The 21,314-nt window shown below is 45.3% G+C and overlaps 1 protein-coding gene across 1 annotated transcript in view; it reads left to right on the top strand.

Annotated features, from left to right (window-relative positions):
• The window catches only part of HAO1 (hydroxyacid oxidase 1), a 54,151-nt gene that overhangs the window by 4,591 nt on the left and 28,246 nt on the right, over positions 1–21,314 (top strand). Inside the window, exon 2 of the mRNA XM_034764103.1 lies at positions 11,437–11,588. Coding sequence (XP_034619994.1) covers positions 11,437–11,588 — 152 coding nt within the window. The remainder of the gene's footprint in view (positions 1–11,436; positions 11,589–21,314) is intronic.

The following is a 21,314-nucleotide window of genomic DNA, read 5'->3' as shown; positions in this document are numbered from 1 at the left end:
AGGTCCGAGAAGATTTTGGGATGTCAGAGCACGTCATCCCTACAGAATATGACCTTGCTCACCTTGCATTTGTTTTTATCTCATGTCCTTCCAAGGTTGTGCTGCCTGGTGATTAAATTCACTCCTAAAGTTTTCTAATTACCAATCGGGGTGAACAGAGAATGGATTTTAGGACAAGGTCAGGGTGTCTTTGGCTTGATGGCACTCAAGAAATCAATCTGAAATCTCTTCTTTCAGCATTTTAAATGAAGAGCGGAGGGGGAGGGGAATCAAATCTCTGATAACCTGTTGTGACACACTCTGCTATGGACTTTCCAAAGGCATTTGGAACAAGAGACGTTATCCTCAGGGACACGTACATGGAACAATGACCGCTTGTTTACCAAAGAGACAGCAAATGATCATTGCCTTGTGGCTAGGTATTAAGGTCATTCAAATGACTGGACATATATATTGGGGAAGATTGAGAATGCAGTCAGGTTCAAGCATGTATTTATATTCAGTTAAAGAAAAAAGCTGGGAATGTTTAGTATTTTATACAGAAGTTCAAAGGAACAAAGAGGAACATTGCCTCTGGAAAGCCAAAGTACTTCACTGAGTAGCAACAAGTCACCTCATTTGGCATCTTCCTCTCCAAGAGGTGTGTTTGAACTGGGGGTGATTTATGGCTTGCGCTCACGTACTCTGGTCAGCATCTTCCTTAAGCCTGTCATGTGTAAATTCTCAGCACCGAGTGCCTGCTGATGGAGGATAATCCCATACTGTGTAGAGCACATGTAGGAATTCCATCACACTGCACTGGGAGACTAAAGAATCTACTATGAACACGTGCATCATGCTATCACCGCATCGATAGCAAAGGGTGAATGAAATATTTTCTTGTTTCTACTCCAGAGGGATCTCCAGAGAAGCGGGTGGATGTACCCACTATTACATGGCTTGTTTGAATAAATCTATGGAAATTTCCACCGGTCTTTCCCCAAGAGGTTTATAGGTTTTTAATGAGGATACGCTGGCTGCATTTCTGTGATGTCTGTCATCTAAGGATCTACAAGTGCTTTACAAAAAAATTAACGGGTTCAATTCAAAACAGCCTTTGAGATCTAATACGTTTCCTCTGGGTAACTGCTGAACCGTGCACAGCACCAGCCGCGACAGTTTAGGACAGGAAGTGCAGAGCTGTAGAGGGAAGTAAGGTAGCAGAATGAGTTAGAATGTGCCTGGGATAAGAAGCTTGATTTCACAGTATGTTTATCTAGCAGCACAGAGCTGGGACACTAACTAGCACTGACTCAGGCCTGGTCTACACTAGGCGTTTATGTCGAAGTTAGCGCCGTTACATCGAATTAACCCTGCACCCGTCCACACCGCGAAGGTATTTAGTTCGACATAGAGGTCTCTTTAATTCGACTTCTGTACTCCTCCCCGACGAGGGGAGTAGCGCTAAATTCGACATGGCCATGTCGAATTAGGCTAGGTGTGGATGGAAATCGACGCTAATAGCTCCAGGAGCTATCCCACAGTGCACCACTCTGTTGACGCTCTGGACAGCAGTAAGAGCTCGGATGTTCTGAACTGCCACACAGGAAAAGCCCCGGGAAAATTTGAATTTGAATTCCTTTTCCTGTCTGGCCAGTTTGAATCTCATTTCCTGTCTGGACATCGTGGCGAGCTCAGCAGCACTGGCAACGATGCAGAGCTCTCCAGCACTGATGGCAGTGCAATCTCAGAATAGAAAGAGGGCCCCAGCATGGACTGATCGGGAAGTCTTGGATCTCATCGCTGTGTGGGGCGATGAGTCCGTGCTTTCCGAGCTGCGATCCAAAAGACGGAATGCAAAGATCTATGAGAAGATCTCTAAAGACATGGCAGAGAGAGGATACAGCCGGGATGTAACGCAGTGCCGCGTGAAAATCAAGGAGCTGAGGCAAGGCTACCAGAAGACCAAAGAGGCAAACGGACGCTCCGGATCCCATCCCCAGACATCCCGTTTCTACGAGGCACTGCATTCCATCCTCGGTGCGGCCGCCACCACTACCCCACCACTGACTGTGGACTCTGAGGATGGGATAGTGTCCACGGCCGGATCCTCGGACATGTTAGCGGACGGGGAAGATGAGGAAGGAGATGAGGAGGACGAGGCAGTCGACAGCGCTCACAACGCTGATTTCCCCGACAGCCAGGATCTCTTCATCACCCTTACAGAGATCCCCTACCAACCCTCCCCAGCCGTTACCCCGGACACAGAATCTGGTGAAGGATCATCCAGTAAGTGTTGTAAACATCTAAACATTTATTTGTAACAGAACATGATTATTAACAATTTAAAAAATGGGTTTCTCATGATTAGTTTGATTAACTTAACGGTTCAGTCATGGGCAGTGCAACTATTTGAAAAAAATCTAGCAATGTCCGGTTTTGCATGATTGTCCTGCCCAAGCCGCTCTACTGTTTAGTCCCTGCTACTGCAGCTACAGTAAGATGCGGTCTATATGTCCGGGGATGGAGCAGAAATCCTCCTGGGACATCTCAAGGAAGCTCTCCTGCAGGTAATTTGAAATCCGCTGCATTAGGTTCTTGGGGAGAGCGGCCTTATTGGGTCCTCCGTAGTAGGACACGTTGCCGCGCCACGAGACTAGCAAGTACTCTGGAATCATTGCTTGGCACAGCATGGCGGCATACGGCCCTGGTCTTTGAAGGCTTTCCCGGAGCATTCTCTGTCTGTCGCTCTCAGAGATCCTCATGAGGGTGATGTCGCTCATGATGACCTGCTTTGAATGAGGTAGGGGAATGTTAGTGTTGGGACTGCTTTACCGTTCCTTTACAGAACTGTAACCGCTGGTTTGCAGCCACGCGGTGGAGGCGGGAGAGGGTCAGCCGAAAGGGATCGTTCCCGGGGACAGCCGCGAGGGTGTGGGACAGGAGCAGACTTCCTGCTTGCCGGATTGCTGGCAGCAGGGACCGACATTGATTTCAATGTGAAATGAGGCCATTGCTAATATTAAAGTTTTAAGCTGCCACGAATCTACGGCTTACCATGTCTGCGTGCAAGAGCAATTCCGTTGTCCTGACAGGGTTCTCAAAAGTGCTCTGCAAAACCCCAGACACTGAATGCGAAGGCCGAGAATTCGACCTTGTGCTGAGTGCGCATGTGATAGGTGCTGTGCATGGTCCTGTTCACAGAGAAAGACTATGTTCTTTGTTCACAACTACATTTATCTTTCTGAGGAATTCACTCCCTTTTTCCCATTCCCACAGCCCCATCTGCGACTGTCTCACAACCTAGCCTGTCATCACACTCCCAGAGGCTAGGGAGGATTAGGCATAAGAAGAAGAGGACACGGGAGGACATGTTCTCAGAGCTTATAGCCTGCTCCCGAGCCCAGGCAGCACAGCAGACCCAGTGGCGGGAGAACTTGTCCCAAATGCACCAAGCCAACATGGATCGGGAGGAGAGGTGGCGTCAGGAAGACCAGCAGGCGACTCAAACTCTGCTTGGACTACTGAGGGAGCAAACGGACACGCTCCGGCGCCTTGTGGATGTTCTGCAGGAACGGAGGCAGGAGGACAGAGCCCCGCTGCAGTCCATCTCTAACCGCCCTCCCCCGCCACCAAGTCCCATACTCCCTTCACCCAAAGTGCACAGAAGGAGAGGCGGCAGAGTCCCTGCTAACTCTCACTCCACCCCTGCAGAGAGCTCGAGCAGCAGAAGGCTCTCATTCCCCAAAGTTTGACAAGTTCTTTCCTTCCCGCCTGACACAAGCCCCCGTCCAAGTTTCACTTCCCAGTCCCATGTGTAGTTGATAATAAAAAATATGTTTCTGTTAACTACTGTTTCCATCATGTTCTTTTGGAGGAGGGGGGGGAAAGGGGGTTGGTAATTGGACAGGACAGTCACCTTTGGCAGGGTACATAGTAGGGGGCAGGCACAGCAGCAGGGCACATACATAGTGCAGTGATGCAGTGACTACTTACCCTGGTTAGTCTGGGAGGTTCTTTTCATGTTATGTGGTGGGGGGTGGGTTGCTCTGTGACTTTGTGTCAGGGGAGGGCAGTTAGAGATCTTAAGCGGCGGTCCTTAGGCAGGATCACAGAGCCACACAGCAGGGGATCTGTAACCGTCCCACCCCTGCCACAAACTCACATATACCCCCCATACACACAGTCCGTATCAGGAGGGGTGACAGGCTCCGTTGAAAGAACCATCCCACCGCAGCGGAGCCTGTCAGTCCTTGAGTTTAGAAGCTGCATTCGCGCGACTACACTACACCCGCTCCGCACCACAGTCTGCGTCCCAGTTTTAAAAAATTCCCGCGAAAACAGTATTAAAGAAAACGGTGTGCTTTAACAAAGTAGAACTATTTTTATTTTGAAACGTGTGTTGGAAGTGGGGTGAAGGCTTCTCTGTACACAAAATTAGAAAGTCACAGGTTACCCTGCTCACTCAGGAACTTTGCTTTCAAAGCCTCCCGGATGCACAGCGCTTCCCGCTGGTCTCTTCTAATCGCCCGGCTGTCTGGCTGTGAGTAATCAGCAGCCAGGCTAATTTCCTCAACCTCCCACCCCGCCATAAAGGTCTCCCCCTTGCTCTCACAGAGATTGTGGAGCACACAGCAAGCTGCTATAACAATGGGGATATTGGTTTCGCTGAGATCACAGCGAGTCAGCAAGCTTCTCCATCTCCCCTTGAGACGTCCAAAAGCACACTCCACCACCATTCTGCACTTGCTCAGCCGGTAGTTGAAGAGTTCTTTTTCAGTGTCCAGGGCACCTGTATAGGGCTTCATGAGCCAGGGCATTAGCGGGTAGGCTGGGTCCCCGAGGATGACTATAGGCATCTCCACATCCCCAACAGTTATTTTGTGGTCCGGGAAGTAAATACCTTGCTGCAGCCGTCTAAACAGACCAGAGTTCCTGAAAACACGAGCGTCATGAACCTTGCCCGGCCATCCGACATTGATGTTGGTAAAACGTCCCCTGTGGTCCACCAGTGCTTGCAGCACCATGGAAAAGTAGCCCTTTCTGTTAATGTACTGGCTGGCCTGGTGGTCCGGTGCCAGGATAGGGATGTGAGTTCCATCTATGGCCCCACCGCAGTTTGGGAATCCCATCGCTGCGAAGCCATCTATGATCGCCTCCAAGTTTCCCAGGGTCACTACCTTTGGCAGCAGTACATCAACGATTGCCTTGGCTACTTGCATCACAACAACCCCCACGGTAGATTTGCCCACCCCAAACTGGCTCGCGACTGACCGGTAGCTGTCAGGCGTTGCAAGCTTCCAGAGGGCTATGGCCACTCGCTTCTGGACAGTCAGGGCTGGTCGCATCCGGGTGTCATTGCGCTTCAGGGCAGGGGACAGCAACTCACAAAGTTCAAGGAAAGTTCCCTTCCGCATGCGGAAGTTTCGCAGCCACTGTGATTCATCCCAGACCTGCAGCACTATGCGGTCCCACCACTCAGTGCTTGTTTCCCGTGCCCAGAATCGCCGTTTCACAGCATCAACATGACCCATTGCCACCGTGATGTCCTCGGCGCTGGGTCCCCTGCTTTCTGAGAGGTCTGTGCTACTCTCAGACTTCAGGCCATCACCGCGTTGACGTAGCCTCCTCGCCTGACTTTTCTGCATCTGCCTCAGGGCAACCTGTATGATAAGCTGCGAGGCGTTGAGAGCGGCCACAACTGCAGCGATGGTTGCAGCGGGCTCCATGCTCACAGTGCTGTGGCGTCCGCGCTGTCAATGACTTGAAAAGTGCGCGAAATGATTTCCCGCCGGCGCTTTCAGGGAGGGAGGGAGGGCGGGAGTGATGGACGGATGACGACAGTTACCCAAAAGCACCCTGGCCCCTTTTTTTTTTACCCAGAAGGCATTTGCGGCTCCACCCAGAATTCCAATGGGCGGCGGGGACTCCGGGAACTGTGGGATAGCTGCCCTCAGTGCACCGCTTCCAATGTCGACGCTTTCCCCGTTAGTGTGGACTCACAAAGTCGAATTACTGTCCTTAGTGTGGACACACACGTTCGACTTTGCAATATCGATTCCAAATATTCGATTTAAGTAAAATCGAACTACTCTCGTAGTGTAGACAAGGCCTCAGAGGGAACAAAGGAGAGCTGGTTAAAACGTATTATATTTAAATATTTCAATGAGATTTCAAATACTTGAAATTTGAAATCAAATAGGGGGAAATGCCAGTGATTTATGCCTCCCCCTTGTTATAAATCAAATTTAGAACTGATTGAAATTTTTCAAGTTTTGAAATTTCAATGGAATTCAAATGTCAAAATTAAAAAAAAGGAGGGAGGAGGAATTTAAGGAATTTTTTTCTCTCCCCCATCTCCATCTTTTCTTAAAGGAAGAAAGCCACTGTGACAGTCCCCAGGGTACAATCTGGACTGTTTGAACAACTGTGTCCCCTAAAATCTCTACCCTGGAATGCCTCTTGGCCTGCTCACACTGACTTCAGCATGCAAATTCACTCCCAGCTAAATACGTGAGCCCTCTGACCAGTCACTCATGAATTACATACAGGCCCACACTCGTTAATTCCCAGCCCCGGATCTTCCCCCAGCAACGTGCGTCTTGTACTGTCCAGCGCACTACAGAACAATGCACACTCAGACAGTCCATCATTTCATCAAAGGAAATCATGTATGCGCCAGCCTTGCTATTCCCAATGGAGTTTTCCCCCACATTCTAATCCAAACACACTGGTGAAGATAAAACAATAAGATACGTTTATTAACTACAGAACGATAGATGTTAAGTGATTACAAGTGACCATCACAGCCACTGAAATCACAAAAGTTACTTCCTGCATCACTTACATGCACCCTGGTGGTTTTCCATCCCAACGACTGACCATTTATAACAGCTGATCACAGCACATGGTTACGCCGGCTACGTTAGCTTGAAAAAAAAGTGGATGCTCAATAGATGATTATTAAAAAAAATGTACACGATCTTGAATATATGTCCAGGAAATGCTATTGGTCCAGGACTGGAGGAACCAAATGTGTCCTTTTCTTTATTTCATAAGAATGGGTGACCTTGTAAAACCACTGCTGAAACATGAGCATTGGTCCAACATCTGTCTAGAACTTGCTCCGTGAAAACGTTTGAAGGGGAGAAGTATCAAAAAAAGGAAACAAAAAAGAATATTTTAGGAGCCATATATTAGTGATAGTAGAGGTCCAAGGGGCTGGGAACTGAGGTTGTTTTATTGGTTAGTCTCCTAATCTGTGGATGTTTATAAACAACAACCAAGCCTCCTGATTCTGCAAATTTAGGCTGGAAATCTCATGAAAACTGTCTTTTTTAAAAAAAGGGATTTTGGTACATCTGCGTCTGTTCCTGGTGAGAGTTGTGGTATTTTGGCACCTACAGCTTGATCCTCAGTGGTGTCCTTCAACAGAGCTACATTGGTTTACACCAGCTGGGGAATCTGAGCAGGGGTGCTGGAACAATGTGAATAGAAGTGGGGCTGAGAGCCATTGACTCAAACTGTAAGCCCTGTAGATAATGGAAACCACTTCAGGCCAGGGGATGCTGCAGCCCCCCCAGCACCCCTACTTCCAGCACCTATAGATCTGAGCCTGACAGAATAAAGCACGGCCAAAACCTGAAAGTAGAAGGTCGGGGGGGTGGAAAACCTTTCATAGACTTTAAGGTCAGAAGGGACCATTGTGATCATCTAGTCTGACCTCCTGCACGTTGCCGGCCACAGAACCTCACCCACCCACTCCTGTAATAGACCCCTAACCTCTGGCTGAGTTACCTCAAATCATGGGTTAAAGACTTCAAGTTACAGAGATTTCACCATTAAAACTGCCAGAACCGTAAGGTTTTATTTTAAGTTTGCCTGGAAAAGTGAGCAAAGGTTTTAGAGGGATTTACATTTTCTGCCCTGTTTTATAAGCACTGGGAAAAAAGCACTCGGAGCGTCAGAGGAGACCAGTTGCAGTAAGGCAAGGAGTAAGTGTTGTTTGGTGGCAGTAGAACACACAGTTCACACCAATCTTCTAGTGTCTGCTCAGGCCAGAACAGAAACTGGACCTATGGCTTCATATAGGAAGTCTCCGTGAATTCTAGGTTGTAAGTGCCGGAATGGAGAGGATGATGCGGGAGGGAGGGGGGAAGCAATGTTCCCTTCCTTGCAACCCTCAACCTATCCTTCACCAAAACACAACAATCAGATAGGACAGGGGGAGTTCTTGATGGGAGTGGTAATTCCTTATTTAGTGGGTTGCTAGGCACAAAGGCTGAGGGCCATGTCTTATGTGAATGTAATGGATGAGAAAAAGGATAGATTGTAAACTCTATGGGGCAGGAGCCATTTTTTTGTTCTGTGTTTGTACAGCCCCTCGCACCCTGGGGTCATGGTCCATGACTAAGGCTCCCACACGGTTCAAGAACACAAATAATGCTCGCATAGTTAAATCACACTGCTACTTATTTACCTATTCCTGAGCACAATCTCTTGAAGAAAAGAGAAGGTAACATATTTCTCTTCCCAGGGGAGCGCTTTCCTGGAGAAGGAGGATGGTCTCATGGGTAAGATACTGCATGGACATGCAGGGAATCTGGGTTTAATTCCTGGCTCCGCTGCAGACTCTGCCTGCGTGACTTGGAAAAGTCACTTCATCTTTCTGTGTCTCAATTTCCCCTCTATAAAACTTGTTGTGATTGTAAGTTTTCAGGATAGGGACCCTCTCTTATTATGGTTTTATAATGCCTAGCACAGGGCTTCTCAAACTGGGGGTTGGGACCCCTCAGGGGGTCATGAGGTTATTACATGGGGGGGTCGCAAGGAGTCAGCCTCCACCCCAACCCCGATTTGCCTCCAGCATTATAAGGGTGTTTTTAATGTATAAGGGGGGGGGTCGCACTCAGAGGCTTGCTATTTGAAAGGGGTCACCAGTACAAAAGTTTGAGAACCATTGGCCTAGCACACTGGAGCATTTAGAAGGTACCCTCATATGAATAATAGACGTGGTGCTTCAAAGGGAATCCATGAGTCTAGTGCAGCCTGGGTGGCTGGACTCAGCAGTGGGAGCCGGGCAGCTTTTACTTAGTTTTCTTTAGTTAAAATTCAGGCTCCACAATCTAATAGCAGGCAGCCATCCCTGTGTGTGCATTAGCAAAATACTGATGTGTGTCTTGTCACTGCATGCCAAAAGCACCCAGCCCTCCCTCCTTGTGTCTCACAATGCACCAATACCTACTAACGCACGCCCTCTTGTGGCTGGTCGTAACAATGGCTCGATCTTTACTGTTGTCTTTGGGAACTCAGCCTGTTGCTCGCAGTAAGTGTGACTTGACAGACAGCCCAGCGTTAATGTCACCACATGCCTATTTGTTACTTATATTGTGATATCACGGGGAAGGAGGGGGCGAGGCAAGGAGGGACCAGGACCCCACGGTGCTAGGTGCTGTACAAAGACTCCCTGTCCTGAGTTGCTTACTGTCTAAGCACATGATATTCGGCTTTATTGCGAGGCAATACATGATTCTTCTGGTACTTATTTTGGAATACCGTTTCATGGCATCCATTTTGGGAATCTGGCCCTTATAAAGAACCAGAATGGTGTGCTCTGCAACGATGTTATTTCCAGGCGTTGGAATGGATGGGGCCCAATACAGGGGCTGGGATGGTAAGACGGATTCTGTCAGACTCATTCAAGGAGTAGAGTGTAATTTACCCATCAGCCCTGCCTAAGAGGGAGTGTGTGGCTGTGCGTAAGCAGTCCATGCAACAAACGGAGCATTTCAATTCATTCCATCCCACCCCACTTGCTCCAGGAAGGAAGTAATCTTGTTGCTGGTACAGATCAGTAGCAGGTGACTTTCCCCTCTGCACTGGGCCATTGCTTTTAAGTGGGAGAGGGTGAGGGAAACCAAGGCTCTGCCCATTTCCTTCCCACCCCCCTGCTACTCAAACTTCTCCCCATTGCCTGAAAAATCAAAGAAGCATTTTACAATCCAATGCATTTACATGCCACTCCTCTCAAAATGTGCACGGGGCGTACCCAGTTAATTGTCACATAATCACTCACCTGCTAGGATATTCACTGATCACCTGTCTACTCATTTGTCACTTAATGCAGCCATTGAGTTGACAAAAATTAAACTGTCAAACTAATTCAGCTAATCCAACAGAGTAATCTTGTGATTTGCATCTAGAGTAAGCCCGGTGGAGAGTGTTTTCCCCACAAGGTCACCAACGATGATGCAGTTAGCCCATGCCATGGAATGAAAGACTTACCTGGGACTCCCTAACTCCCCCGACTGGGTGCGAAGGGAGTAAGATAGCATAGCCATAAGGAAATAACAACATATTATAGACAGCCAATGCATAGGGTGTCAGCCACATAGGGACAAAAGTGCATGAGATCACTGACCATGCTGTACCATTTTCCATGAAATGCTTGTTTCCAGAGGCTCGCAGTTCCACAGGGAGAAATAATCGAGGGACGTCGAGGTGACCAATAATAACTTTTCTTTCTATCTGACATTGACAGACACCCATTTCTGCTCTGGGATGGAGACTCGTGTAACTGTTTTGCATCTTCTGGCTGGTTTTTTTAATACTGTATCAACTGATAATGTTCTTAGGCAGTGGGTTCTCAACCAGGGGTTGAGGTCCACAGAGGTCCTCCAGGGGGTACATCAGCTCATCTAGATATTTGCCTAGTTTTACAATAGGCTACATAAAAAGCACTAGTGAAGTCAGCACAAACTAAAATTTCATACAGACAATGACATGTTCATGCTGCTCTGATACACTATACACTGAAATGTGAGTACAATATTTATATTCCAATTGATTTATTTTATAATTATTATGGTAAAAATGAGAAACAGCAATTTTTCAGTAATAGGGTGGCTGGGACACTTTTGTATTTTTATGTCCGATTTTGTAAGCAAGTAGTTTTTAAGTGAGGCAAAATTTGGGGGTACACAAGACAAATCCGACTCCTGAAAGGGGGACAGTCGTCTGGAAAGGTTGAGAGCCACTGTTCTAATGCTCTTCACCTCTTTCCTCCTTTATTGATTCCTTCCCCCCTTGCTTTGTGCATTTCATCAGCGTCACAGAAGCTTGGGATAGTAAATTAAAGCTAAAAGAACAAGGAGTCCTTGTGGCACCTTAGAGACTAACAAATTTATTTGAGCATAAGCTTTCGTGGGCTAAAACCCACTTCATCAGATGCATGGAGTGAAAGATACAGTAGAAAGGTGTGTATATATATACACAGTTAAAGCTGTGTCCCTCCCTAGCTTTTAACTAACCCCTGCCTACCTTTCAAATAGCTCTCAGGGCTTCCTTCTCTTCTCAACCTGTCCTGACGATTGGCCCGATGAAAGGAAACCTGATCTCATTCCTTGTGAGCTGTGAATAATAGAGTTCATTTTTTCTCCCCCGTTTCCTTTCTGTCAGATTGAGGCTGTACCCACGGATGCTCAGGGATGTGTCTGTTATGGACCTGTCCACCTCTGTCTTCGGGCAGAAAATCAGCATGCCAATATGTGTCGGAGCAACTGCCATGCAGTGCATGGCTCACGTGGATGGAGAAACAGCTACCGCCAGAGGTAAACCACCACAGCAGAGAAACCCCTCTAGCAAATCAAAGAGATGAATCTTTGCTTTGTTGCTTGCTAGTGATTCTTTTCTACAGATAGCTTTTAGTTGTTGCTGTCAAGTTTTTTTGTTTTTTGTTCTCTCTCAGTGTGCAACAGTGATGAGAAATCCACCCTACAATGGGGAAGGTTTCAGCAGCTGAGGCAGAGGGCCCAAGTTAATAACCATTTCATAATCCCGGTTTCAAAACAGCTACACATAATTGACACAGAAAAGCTGTAAGAGTGTTTTGAAACCACTGATCGTTAAGCCCATGAACAAGCAGATAATAGCCTCCGCTCGTTTGAGTCATATGCAAGCCTAATCCTCTGCTAGTCTGAGTGGGGTAACTCCACAATGGAACTACACCAGTTCACACCAGCTGAAGATCTGGCTTCTGTGGAGTATAAAACTGACCCAACACCAATTGGAATACATTTTGGTGCACAGGAACTTGTTTTGGGTCAGAGAGGGGGTAAGGACAGCAAACGTTTCTCTGTCCCCAGAGAATGACATTTTTCAAAGAATACAGATGCCTACATATTAATTCTATCGTGGATGGGTCGAACTGGGACACTTTGGGTGATCAGCATATCTTCCACCATATTCTCTTTCAGCCAAGTAAGTTCTGGGCTTGGTCTGCTATTCCTAAGGGAGTCACCACAGTTGTGCCCGTGTGGTGGTGGGGGTCCCCTTTCTGGGGAGTTAGAAACTCCCACCTCTTCTCTTGGGATGGAGACCCCTACATCAGTCTTTGGGGAGGCAGGAATTCACCCATAATCACTCCATCACTGCGGTCAGTAACAACCTATCATCAGCAAACTGCCCAAGTGCCGCTCTAGCATCACGCCCCCAGTCACCAATCGGGGCACCCCTTTCCTTTGGGCTAAGGCTGATTCTCTGTGCAGCGCAGTACAATCTCACCATGGACAGACAGACCAGCTGCTCCCTGGGCCTGTCCCCATCCCAAGCTCAGACACTCTGTTGCTGTGTCCCTTCAACAACAGCAGGTGTCCATCTGCAATGACCCTCCACCATTCCTTCCATAGTAACTTTCTCAAGGTTATTTCCATCTTCTAATGAGACCAAACGACATCCATTTGCATCTGTTGATTTCCAACATCAGGGCCTGTTTCTCTCCAACAGTATCTCTAACGCAGGCATTTGTCTTTTTTTCTATCCAGGAGATATGCAAGAGTCTTTGCCCGCACCACATTTCAAAAAACTTTAATTTTCTTCTTGTCAGCAGCATTAACTTCCCATGAGTCACATCCATAAATCGCTAGAGAAAAAATTAGGCTTTTCACCAGTTGCACCTTATTACATTCCGAGATACCACAGTTTCCCCACACTTTCTTAAAGGAGGCTATAGCTGAACAAGCTATCCCTAGCCTTCTGATTTCTTCGGAACAGCCTCCTTGGTTGGTGTGCATGATCCCAGATAACTGAATTCATCTACTGCTTCTCCAGCTTGTCAGTTAATTGTGGTGTCCATTTGCATCCTGTTTTGTTAGTCATGTCAATGTACATGAATTTTGTTTTCATTGCATTCAGGAACAGTCTGTATTCCTCACGAACTGTTTTTGCAGCCTTGTTGCATTGCAGCCGTGTTGTATCAAAGAGAATCCATCAGCATATCTGAAGTTGGTGAAGAGGAAGATCCCAGGTCCTTCTACTTTGTCAAAACCTTCCAAGGCTTGTCTCATAATAAATTCTGTTTATTTGTTAGAGGCTTGGGTACAATATACACCCTTGTCTCACATCCCTACCAGTGGAAATCCACTCATTGTCACCGATTGCTGTTTGCTCTGTGGAATGTTGTTCATAGTAGAGACTTGCAGTGAGTTCATTGGTATGCTTTGAAATCCATAGGTCTGCCAGTACTCTCCAAAGGCGGTCATGTTGGATGGCGTCACCAACACGTGTTGGTCTATTCCTAAGGGAGTCACGACAGTTGTGCCCGTGTGGTGGTGGGGGGTTCCCTTTCTGGGGAGTTAGAAACTCCCACCTCTTCTCTTGGGATGGAGACCCCTACATCAGTCTTTGGGGAGGCAGGAATTCACCCATAATCACTCCATCAGTGCGGTCAGCACATGAAGCACATGATCAAGGGATGATTGTACCCATTGCATTTTTCAATGATGTGACAGATATTCGCCATTCAGTTGCATGTGCCTTGACTCTCTCTGAAACCAGTTTGTTGTGGTGGAACTTCTGCTTTTATCCGTTTCATGTGATCCTGGAGAATATAAACCAGAGCTTTGCTCACGTGTGATATCAGGGAGATGGTATGATAGTTACTATACTCCCTATGTCTCCTGGTTTAGTAAGAGCAGAAAAACTCCTTTTGTCTGGTCCTCTTGCCAATTTTTGTCATCCGTACATCATTCTAAATTTTCAACATTAGATCAGTTCAGTACCCTGTTTGCTAATCTCTTTCAACAATTCTGCAGGCACATTATCTACCCTGGTGCGTTCCCAGCCTTCATTTTCAGAAGAACATAAGAACGTCCGTACTGGATCGTAGCAATAGTCCATCTAGCTCAGCATCCTGTCTCTGACAGTGGCCAATGCCAGATGCTTCAGAGGGAATGAACAGAACAGGGCAATTTTGAGTGATCCGTCCCCTGTCATCCAGTCCCAGCATCTGGCAGTTGGAGGTTTAGGGAAACCCAGAGCATGGGGTTGCACCCTTGACCATCGTGGGTAGTAGCCATTGATGGACCAATTTGCTATGAACTTATCTGATTCTTTTTTGAACCCAGTTATACTATTGACCTTCACAACTTCCCATTACAACAAGTTCCCCAGGTTGCCTGTGCATTGTGTGAAAAGGTGTTTGTTTTAAACTTGCTACCTATTAATTTCATCTGGTAACCTCTAGTTCCTGTGTTATATGAAAGGGTAAATAACAATTCCTTATTCACTTTCTCCACACCATTAATGATTTTACAGACCTCTAATATATCCCTCCTTAGCCATCTCTTTTCTAAGATGAACAGTCTCCATACCCTTAATCATTTAAGTTGCACTTCTCTGTAGCCTTTCCAATTCTAATATCTCTCTTTTGAGATGGGGCAACTGGAACTGCACGCGGTATTGAAGGTGTGTGTGTGTACCATGGATTTATATACCATGGATTTATATAGTGGCATTAAGGTATTTTCTGTTTTATCATCTATCCTTTTCCTAATGGTTCCTAACATTGTTAGCTTTTTTCACTGCTGCTGAACATTGAGTGGATGTTTTCAGAGAACTTTCCATAATGATTCCAAGATCTCTGGTTTGAGTGGTAACATCTAATTTAGATCCCATCATTTTATATGTATAGTTGGGATTATTTTTTCCAATGTGCATTACTTTGCACTTATCAACATTAAATTTCATCTACCATGTTGTGCCCAGTCTCCAACTTTAATGAGATACCTTTGTAATTTTTCGCCATCAGCTTTGGACTTAACTCTCTTACGTAATTTTGTATCATCTGCAAATTTTGTTCATCCCCTTGCCCAGATCATTTATGAATATGTTGACTGGCACAGATCCCAGTACAGATCTTCCAGGGACCCTGCTGTTTACCTCTCCCCATTGTGAAAACTAACCGTTTATCCCTACCCTTTGTTTCCTGTCTTTTACCCAGTTACTGATCCAGGAGAGGACCTTCCCTCTTATTGCATATGACTGCTTATGAGCCTTTGGTGAAGGATCTTATCAAAGGCTTTCTGAAAGTCCAAGTACACTATATCCACTGAATCACCCCGTCCCCATACTTGATACCCTCAGAGAATTCTAATAGACTGATGAGACCTGATTTCCCTTACAAAAGCTGTATTGACTCTTCCCCAACAAATCATCTTCGTCTGTGTGTCTGATAATGCTGTTCTTTATTATACTTTCAATCAGTTTGCCTGGCCTGCAATCACCAGGATTGCCTCAGGAGCCTTATTTAAAAAAAAAATCAGGGTCGCATTAGCTATTCTCCAGTCATCTGGTACAGAAGCTGATTTAAGTTACATGCCACGGTTAGTAGTTTTGCAATTTCACATTTGAGTTCCTTCAGAACTCTTGGGTGGATCCCATCTGGTCCTGGTGACTTATTACTGTTCCAAAATCACCTCTCCTGACTCCTCAATCTAGGAGCGTGCTTCAGATTTGTCGCCTAAAAAGATTGGCTTGGATGTGGGGATCTCCCTCCACCCTCTGCAGTGAAGAATTCATTTAGCTTCTCTGCAACGGCCTTATCGTCCCTGAGTGCTCCTATAGCACCTTGGTCATCCAGTGGTCCCACTGATTGTATGGCAGGCTGACTGCTTTTCTGTAGGTTAGTTTTTGAGTCTTTAACTAGTTGCTCTTGAAATTCTTTCTTAGCCTGCCTTATTATACCTCAACACTTGACTTGCAAGCGTTTATGCTCCTTTCTATTTTCCTCCGTAGGTTTTGACTTCCAACTTTTAGCGGATGCTTTTTTGCCTCTAATCACCTCTTTTACTCTGCTATTTAGCCATGTTGGCATTTTTTGGCTTTAAGTATTTGGAGTATACATTTGCAATTTGTAGGCACGTCACCCTTGTGACTATTCCTTTGAATTTCCATTTCATTAGCTTCCTCGTGTTTGTGCTGTTCTCCCCTTTGAACTTCAATGCTATTGTGGTGGGCTTCTTTGGTATTCCCCCCCCCCCCCCCCGCCCCATAAGCGTGTTACATTTAATTACATGATGGTTTCTGTTACCAAGCGGTTCAGCTATATTTATCTCTTGGACCAAATCCTGTGCTCCACTTAGGACTAAATCAGGAATTGCCTTTCCCCATTTGGGTCCCAGGACAAGCTGCTCCAAGAAGAAGTCGTTGAATGTGTCTAGAGATTTTATCTTTTTCATCCCTTCTTGAGGTGACTTGTACCCAGTCACTAGGAGGACAGTTGAAATCCTCCATTATTATTGCCTTTTCTTTATTTGTAGCCTCACTAATCTCCCTGGGTATTTCACAATAACCATCATCACCCTGGTCAGGTGGTCTGTAGTATATTCCTACTGCTAGACTCTTATTATTCAAGCAAGGAATTTCTATCCATTTCTATCTACAGTACAGTTTGATTCCTTTAAGAATGTTATTTGATTTGATTCTACGCTTTCTTTCACACATAGTGCCACTCCACCTGCTCTATCATTCCTCTATATCTTGTACCCTGGTATTATCATGTCCCATTGATTATTCTCATTCCACCAAGCTTCTGGGATGCCTGTTATATTAATATCCTCATGCCAGGGACTGTAGTTCACCTATCCTAGTATTTAGACTTCATAATAGCACGCACCACTTCAGCTTGAATCATTGATGGTTCTGGCTCCATACTCTCTCTTCTGTCATCCTTTATTATGAGTGGTTCTGGTGAGGGATACAGAGTGGCGCAGTCATCTCTCCAATTGCATTTAATATTACCTGCCATCATGATCTTTTATTATATTTGATCACAGGGAAAACCTTTGCATAAGAAGTCTGACCACTGCGAACGCATTACTCTCTTTATATTTCTCAAGTTCCATAATTCTGCCTTTACATATTCCCTCTTGTCTTGTCTAGTCAGCCTTTGAATCTGTCTGCTCGGTTGCTTATATTCTCGCTCATGTTCTTCCATCTCCAAGCCATTCTTTTTCACCCTTGTGTCATTTTTGCACTAACTCAAACACCTTCTTAGTTATCTATGGTGTGGTCTGACACTAACTTTTCAGAATGTGTGCTCTGACGGTTTCAAGCATAATAATTTTCATTTTGTTTCAAAGGTCATTTGGGTTGTTCTCCTCTTTCCCCTGGTGACAATGCCTCAAACCCATTTTGGACAGAAGCTATATAATTTTTGTTGATTCTGGACAAGTCCAAGTGCAGTGGACCCGTTGAATGTCATATCTTTTTAAGTTTTAATTATATTTTTGAAGCTAACAGCTGATGGCCTGACCCACAGTCTGCACTCAGGACAGTCTTTGTCCAATGGGCACTCGATCTTCGGTATTGCTACATCATTACATAGTTGATTTGGTTCTTTGGCATACACTCCCATGTGTAAATATCTAGGTTGTTGGGTGAAGATGGTGTTTGTAATGACCAAGTGAGCAGAGGAACAAAATTCAGCTAAACACTTCCATCTTTCATTTTGTGAACCCAGACCATTTTCCCCCCATGACTATTTTATGAAAGCTTACAGCTCCAACTTTAGTATTCAAGTCCCTAATTACTGCAATGATATCTTTAGGTTGTGTTTTAGTGAGTAGCTCTTCAAGTTGTTCATAGAACTCATCAATCATATTGTCATCCGCTGCTGTTGAGTAAACAGGCATCAATCTGTATACTCAACTTATTAGCAGGCTACTCTCAAAGGTGAATTGTAATGATTCTGTTGCTGATTGGATTTTATCCAAGCATACACTTGGATGTTTCTTCCGATGACATAAAATGCAACCCCGTTTTCTCAGATCCTGAATAGTACACTTGTATCCATCCATTGTCATGAAATGACCCCTACCCTTCCAATGCAGCTCTGAGATTCCATATATTTCTGTCTTATATCTTTCCAATTCTTTGGTCACAATGGTGAGCTTTCCTTCATACAGACACCTCACATGGGATTTTCAGTCACCTGCCTAGCCAACTAGGGGTTTGAGCACAAACGGCTGGCCCTTCCCACTGTTGATATGTGGAGAGGAGAACTCCACACCAGCACAGAAAACTCAATTCCTGGTGGGTTTACACTGATGTAATTGGGAGCAGAATTTGGGCCTGGTTTTCAGGCTCAACTAGAAGCTTCAGCAATAGTTTGTGGCTAGACTGTTACATTTATGGGAACAAGGCTAAAATATTCTCTAGTACATTTCAAGGATGAGGGGGGTGAACTTATCAGCTCAGTGTGGCCAAGATCTCATTTTAATTTTTTTTTACTTGTATTGCCCTTCGGAGCACTTTAGCATTTAGTCATGTACTTCCCATTACAGTCAAAGGGAATTAAAACATGCATAACTCTGGAGATGTACCTGTTGTTTCTTCCCTGCATTCCATACAGTAACACAGTCCCTTCTGCTCAGAACAACGTGCTCAGCTACAACAGAATTATTTTAGAATTAGGGGCCAGATCTTCAGCTGGTGCATATCACTGTAGCTCCACTGGAGGAGCAGTCTAAGATCTATCCCATTGTTCTTAGCACTACATATTAGCAACAATTCCTTTTCTGACTCCAGTTCCTGAAAACGTCAGCCAGATAAGATGAGCATTGGTGGGAAGGGAATTGCCATATGAGTCAGTTCTTCAGGGGGTATAAATCAGCATAGCTCTGCTGAAGTCCATGGCGCTGAACCAATTTAGTGGCCTACCATTTTTACTTCTTCTCTTCCTTCCGGAAATAGGCAAGCGCTGAGACACACCATAAACTGTGGCATGTTAACTGCTGTCTTTATTTCTCTGTAAAAAAGAGAAGGGACAAATCATGAAGTGATTATATTCTTTTGTACCAAATGAGTCCCATTTCAACAGCAACATGGGCCAACGTCTGCAAACTTTGGGGATCTAATGTCAGGCACTAATTTAATGTTTAGGGACTTAAATCGAAGTGGCCTTCAAAGCTACTGAGCATGTGCATCTCCATCTGGCTTCAGATGAGAACTGTGTACACCCAGCACCTTTGAAAAGCAGGTCACTTTGATTTAGTTGCTTCTCTTTAGGCACGGAGGTGTGAAAAATTTGATTTAGAAACATTCTTCTTTAAAAGAACATCTGTGGGGGCACTTGCAGCCTGATGGCGCTTCAGTGTAACAATGGTTTGCAGGAGAGATAAACATGGAAAAGTGCCATCAGCTTAAATACATGGCAAGGAAACAGGAGCAAATGACAGGTGTTTGCATTGTCGGTACTATGAAGTGCAGATGGTTGTATAGAATCCCCGCAGAACTCCTTGAGATTCTGGCAGAATCTCACTGGGTGTCAGTCATCTGTGTATCAATTTTGCTTCTATGTTGCACCCTTTTCTCTAACCCTTTGTCAGTTTTTCTTTTGTAAACTTACTGGGACAAAGACTATGACTTTTGAGGTGTCTGCAGATCATCACATGCTTTTTGGAATCAACTTGTAATATAAATAATACTTTATAGATTCAGCGATTTTAAGGCCAGATGGGAACATTCTGATCATCTGGTCTGACCCCCTGTATAAAACAAGCCAAAGAACCTCACCCATTAAGATCTGCCCCAAACCTGTAACTTCTGCTTGGGCCATAGCATGTCTTTTAGAAAGACACCCGGTCTTGACTTGGACTCTGAGTGATGGGGAATCCAGCACGTCCCTCGTGTGCCCGATTTCTAGTCTGAATGTCTCTCGCTTCAGGATCCAACCATTCAATCTTGCTATGCCTTTGTTTGCAAGACTAAAAAACCCTCCACTGCCAGAAGTCACTTACAGAGCTGGAGCAAATCACCTCTTACCCTGCTCTTCAATAAATTATATGGATTGAGCTAATTTAGTCTCTCAATATAAGGTATGTTTTCCAGGACTCTAGTCATTCTAGTTATCACTCATGATACCTTGAGCTAGGTTAATGATTCATAACAAATAATTAATTCAAGGCATTTTGCCTCTTTTTTGTTTGTTGGCAACTGGCTGTAAACCGGTCACAATTTCATAAGAAGGGCATAGTGCATCAGACCAATGGTCCATCTAGCCCAGTATTCTGTCTTCCGATAGTGGCCAATAGCAGATGCTTCAGAGGGAATGAACAGGACCGGCAACCATTGAGTGTGATCCATCCCCGATCATTCACTCCCAGCTTCTGGCAAACGGAGGCTAAGGACACTCAGAGCATGAGGTTACATCCCTGACCATCTTGGCTAATAGCCATTGATGGACCTGTCCTCCATCAATGTATCTAGTTCTTTTTTTGAACCCTGTTATAGTTTTGGTCTTCACAACGTCCCCAGGCAATTTCCTCAGATTTGTTATTCAAAATTATCCTCCCAACACATTCTATGAATATTTTTTTGGCTGATAGCTTGCTTGCAAGCAGCTTATGAGGGGAGTATTTGATATTCAGCATTTCAGTTGTTTTCATTTACATGCCAGTCATGTGGTATTGTTTCTGTTCCCTGACTGGAGGAGCATAATCCTCAGAATCAGGTTTCTAGTGTTTGTTTGTGAATTCAATGTTTACTTGGCTCACATGTTCTGCAATAGCCACTGGCAATTAGCTGCTTCTGGGATCATTCCTCCTGGTAAAGTCCTTTGCTAGAATACTTGCACGCAGAAGGGTGTGTGAAAGCAGTCAGTACAACAATTCAGTACAAATAAGTCCATAAAAATGCCAACACAAATTAATGGATTGTCTCCCCGGTATTACTCCACCTCTACTGGCAGTCGTGGGTCTGTTTACGTACAGCTACGAGAATCCATGCCTTCGTCTGTAGGAGTCAGGAGCCTTTGCTTCAGCATAACAGTGCCACCTGCTCAAGGAATTGAACCCTTTGAGTACATATTAACGTTTCACATTTATATTGCGGTCCTGCCAAGGAGTCGGCCAAGCTGGGGCCTCATTGTACAAACATATAGTAAATGATGATCTCTGCCCCAAAGAGCTTACAGTCTACAAGGCTGTAATATAGAGCTAAGGTCCAGGGGCATTAACCATTATTCAGTGTCTAGCTTGGAGCTTCTTCTTACTCCTTAC

This window comes from Trachemys scripta, chromosome 3 (assembly GCF_013100865.1).
Source record: "Trachemys scripta elegans isolate TJP31775 chromosome 3, CAS_Tse_1.0, whole genome shotgun sequence".
NCBI classification, from domain to species: Eukaryota; Metazoa; Chordata; order Testudines; family Emydidae; genus Trachemys; species Trachemys scripta.
This window is presented reverse-complemented; position numbering and strand designations above follow the sequence as displayed.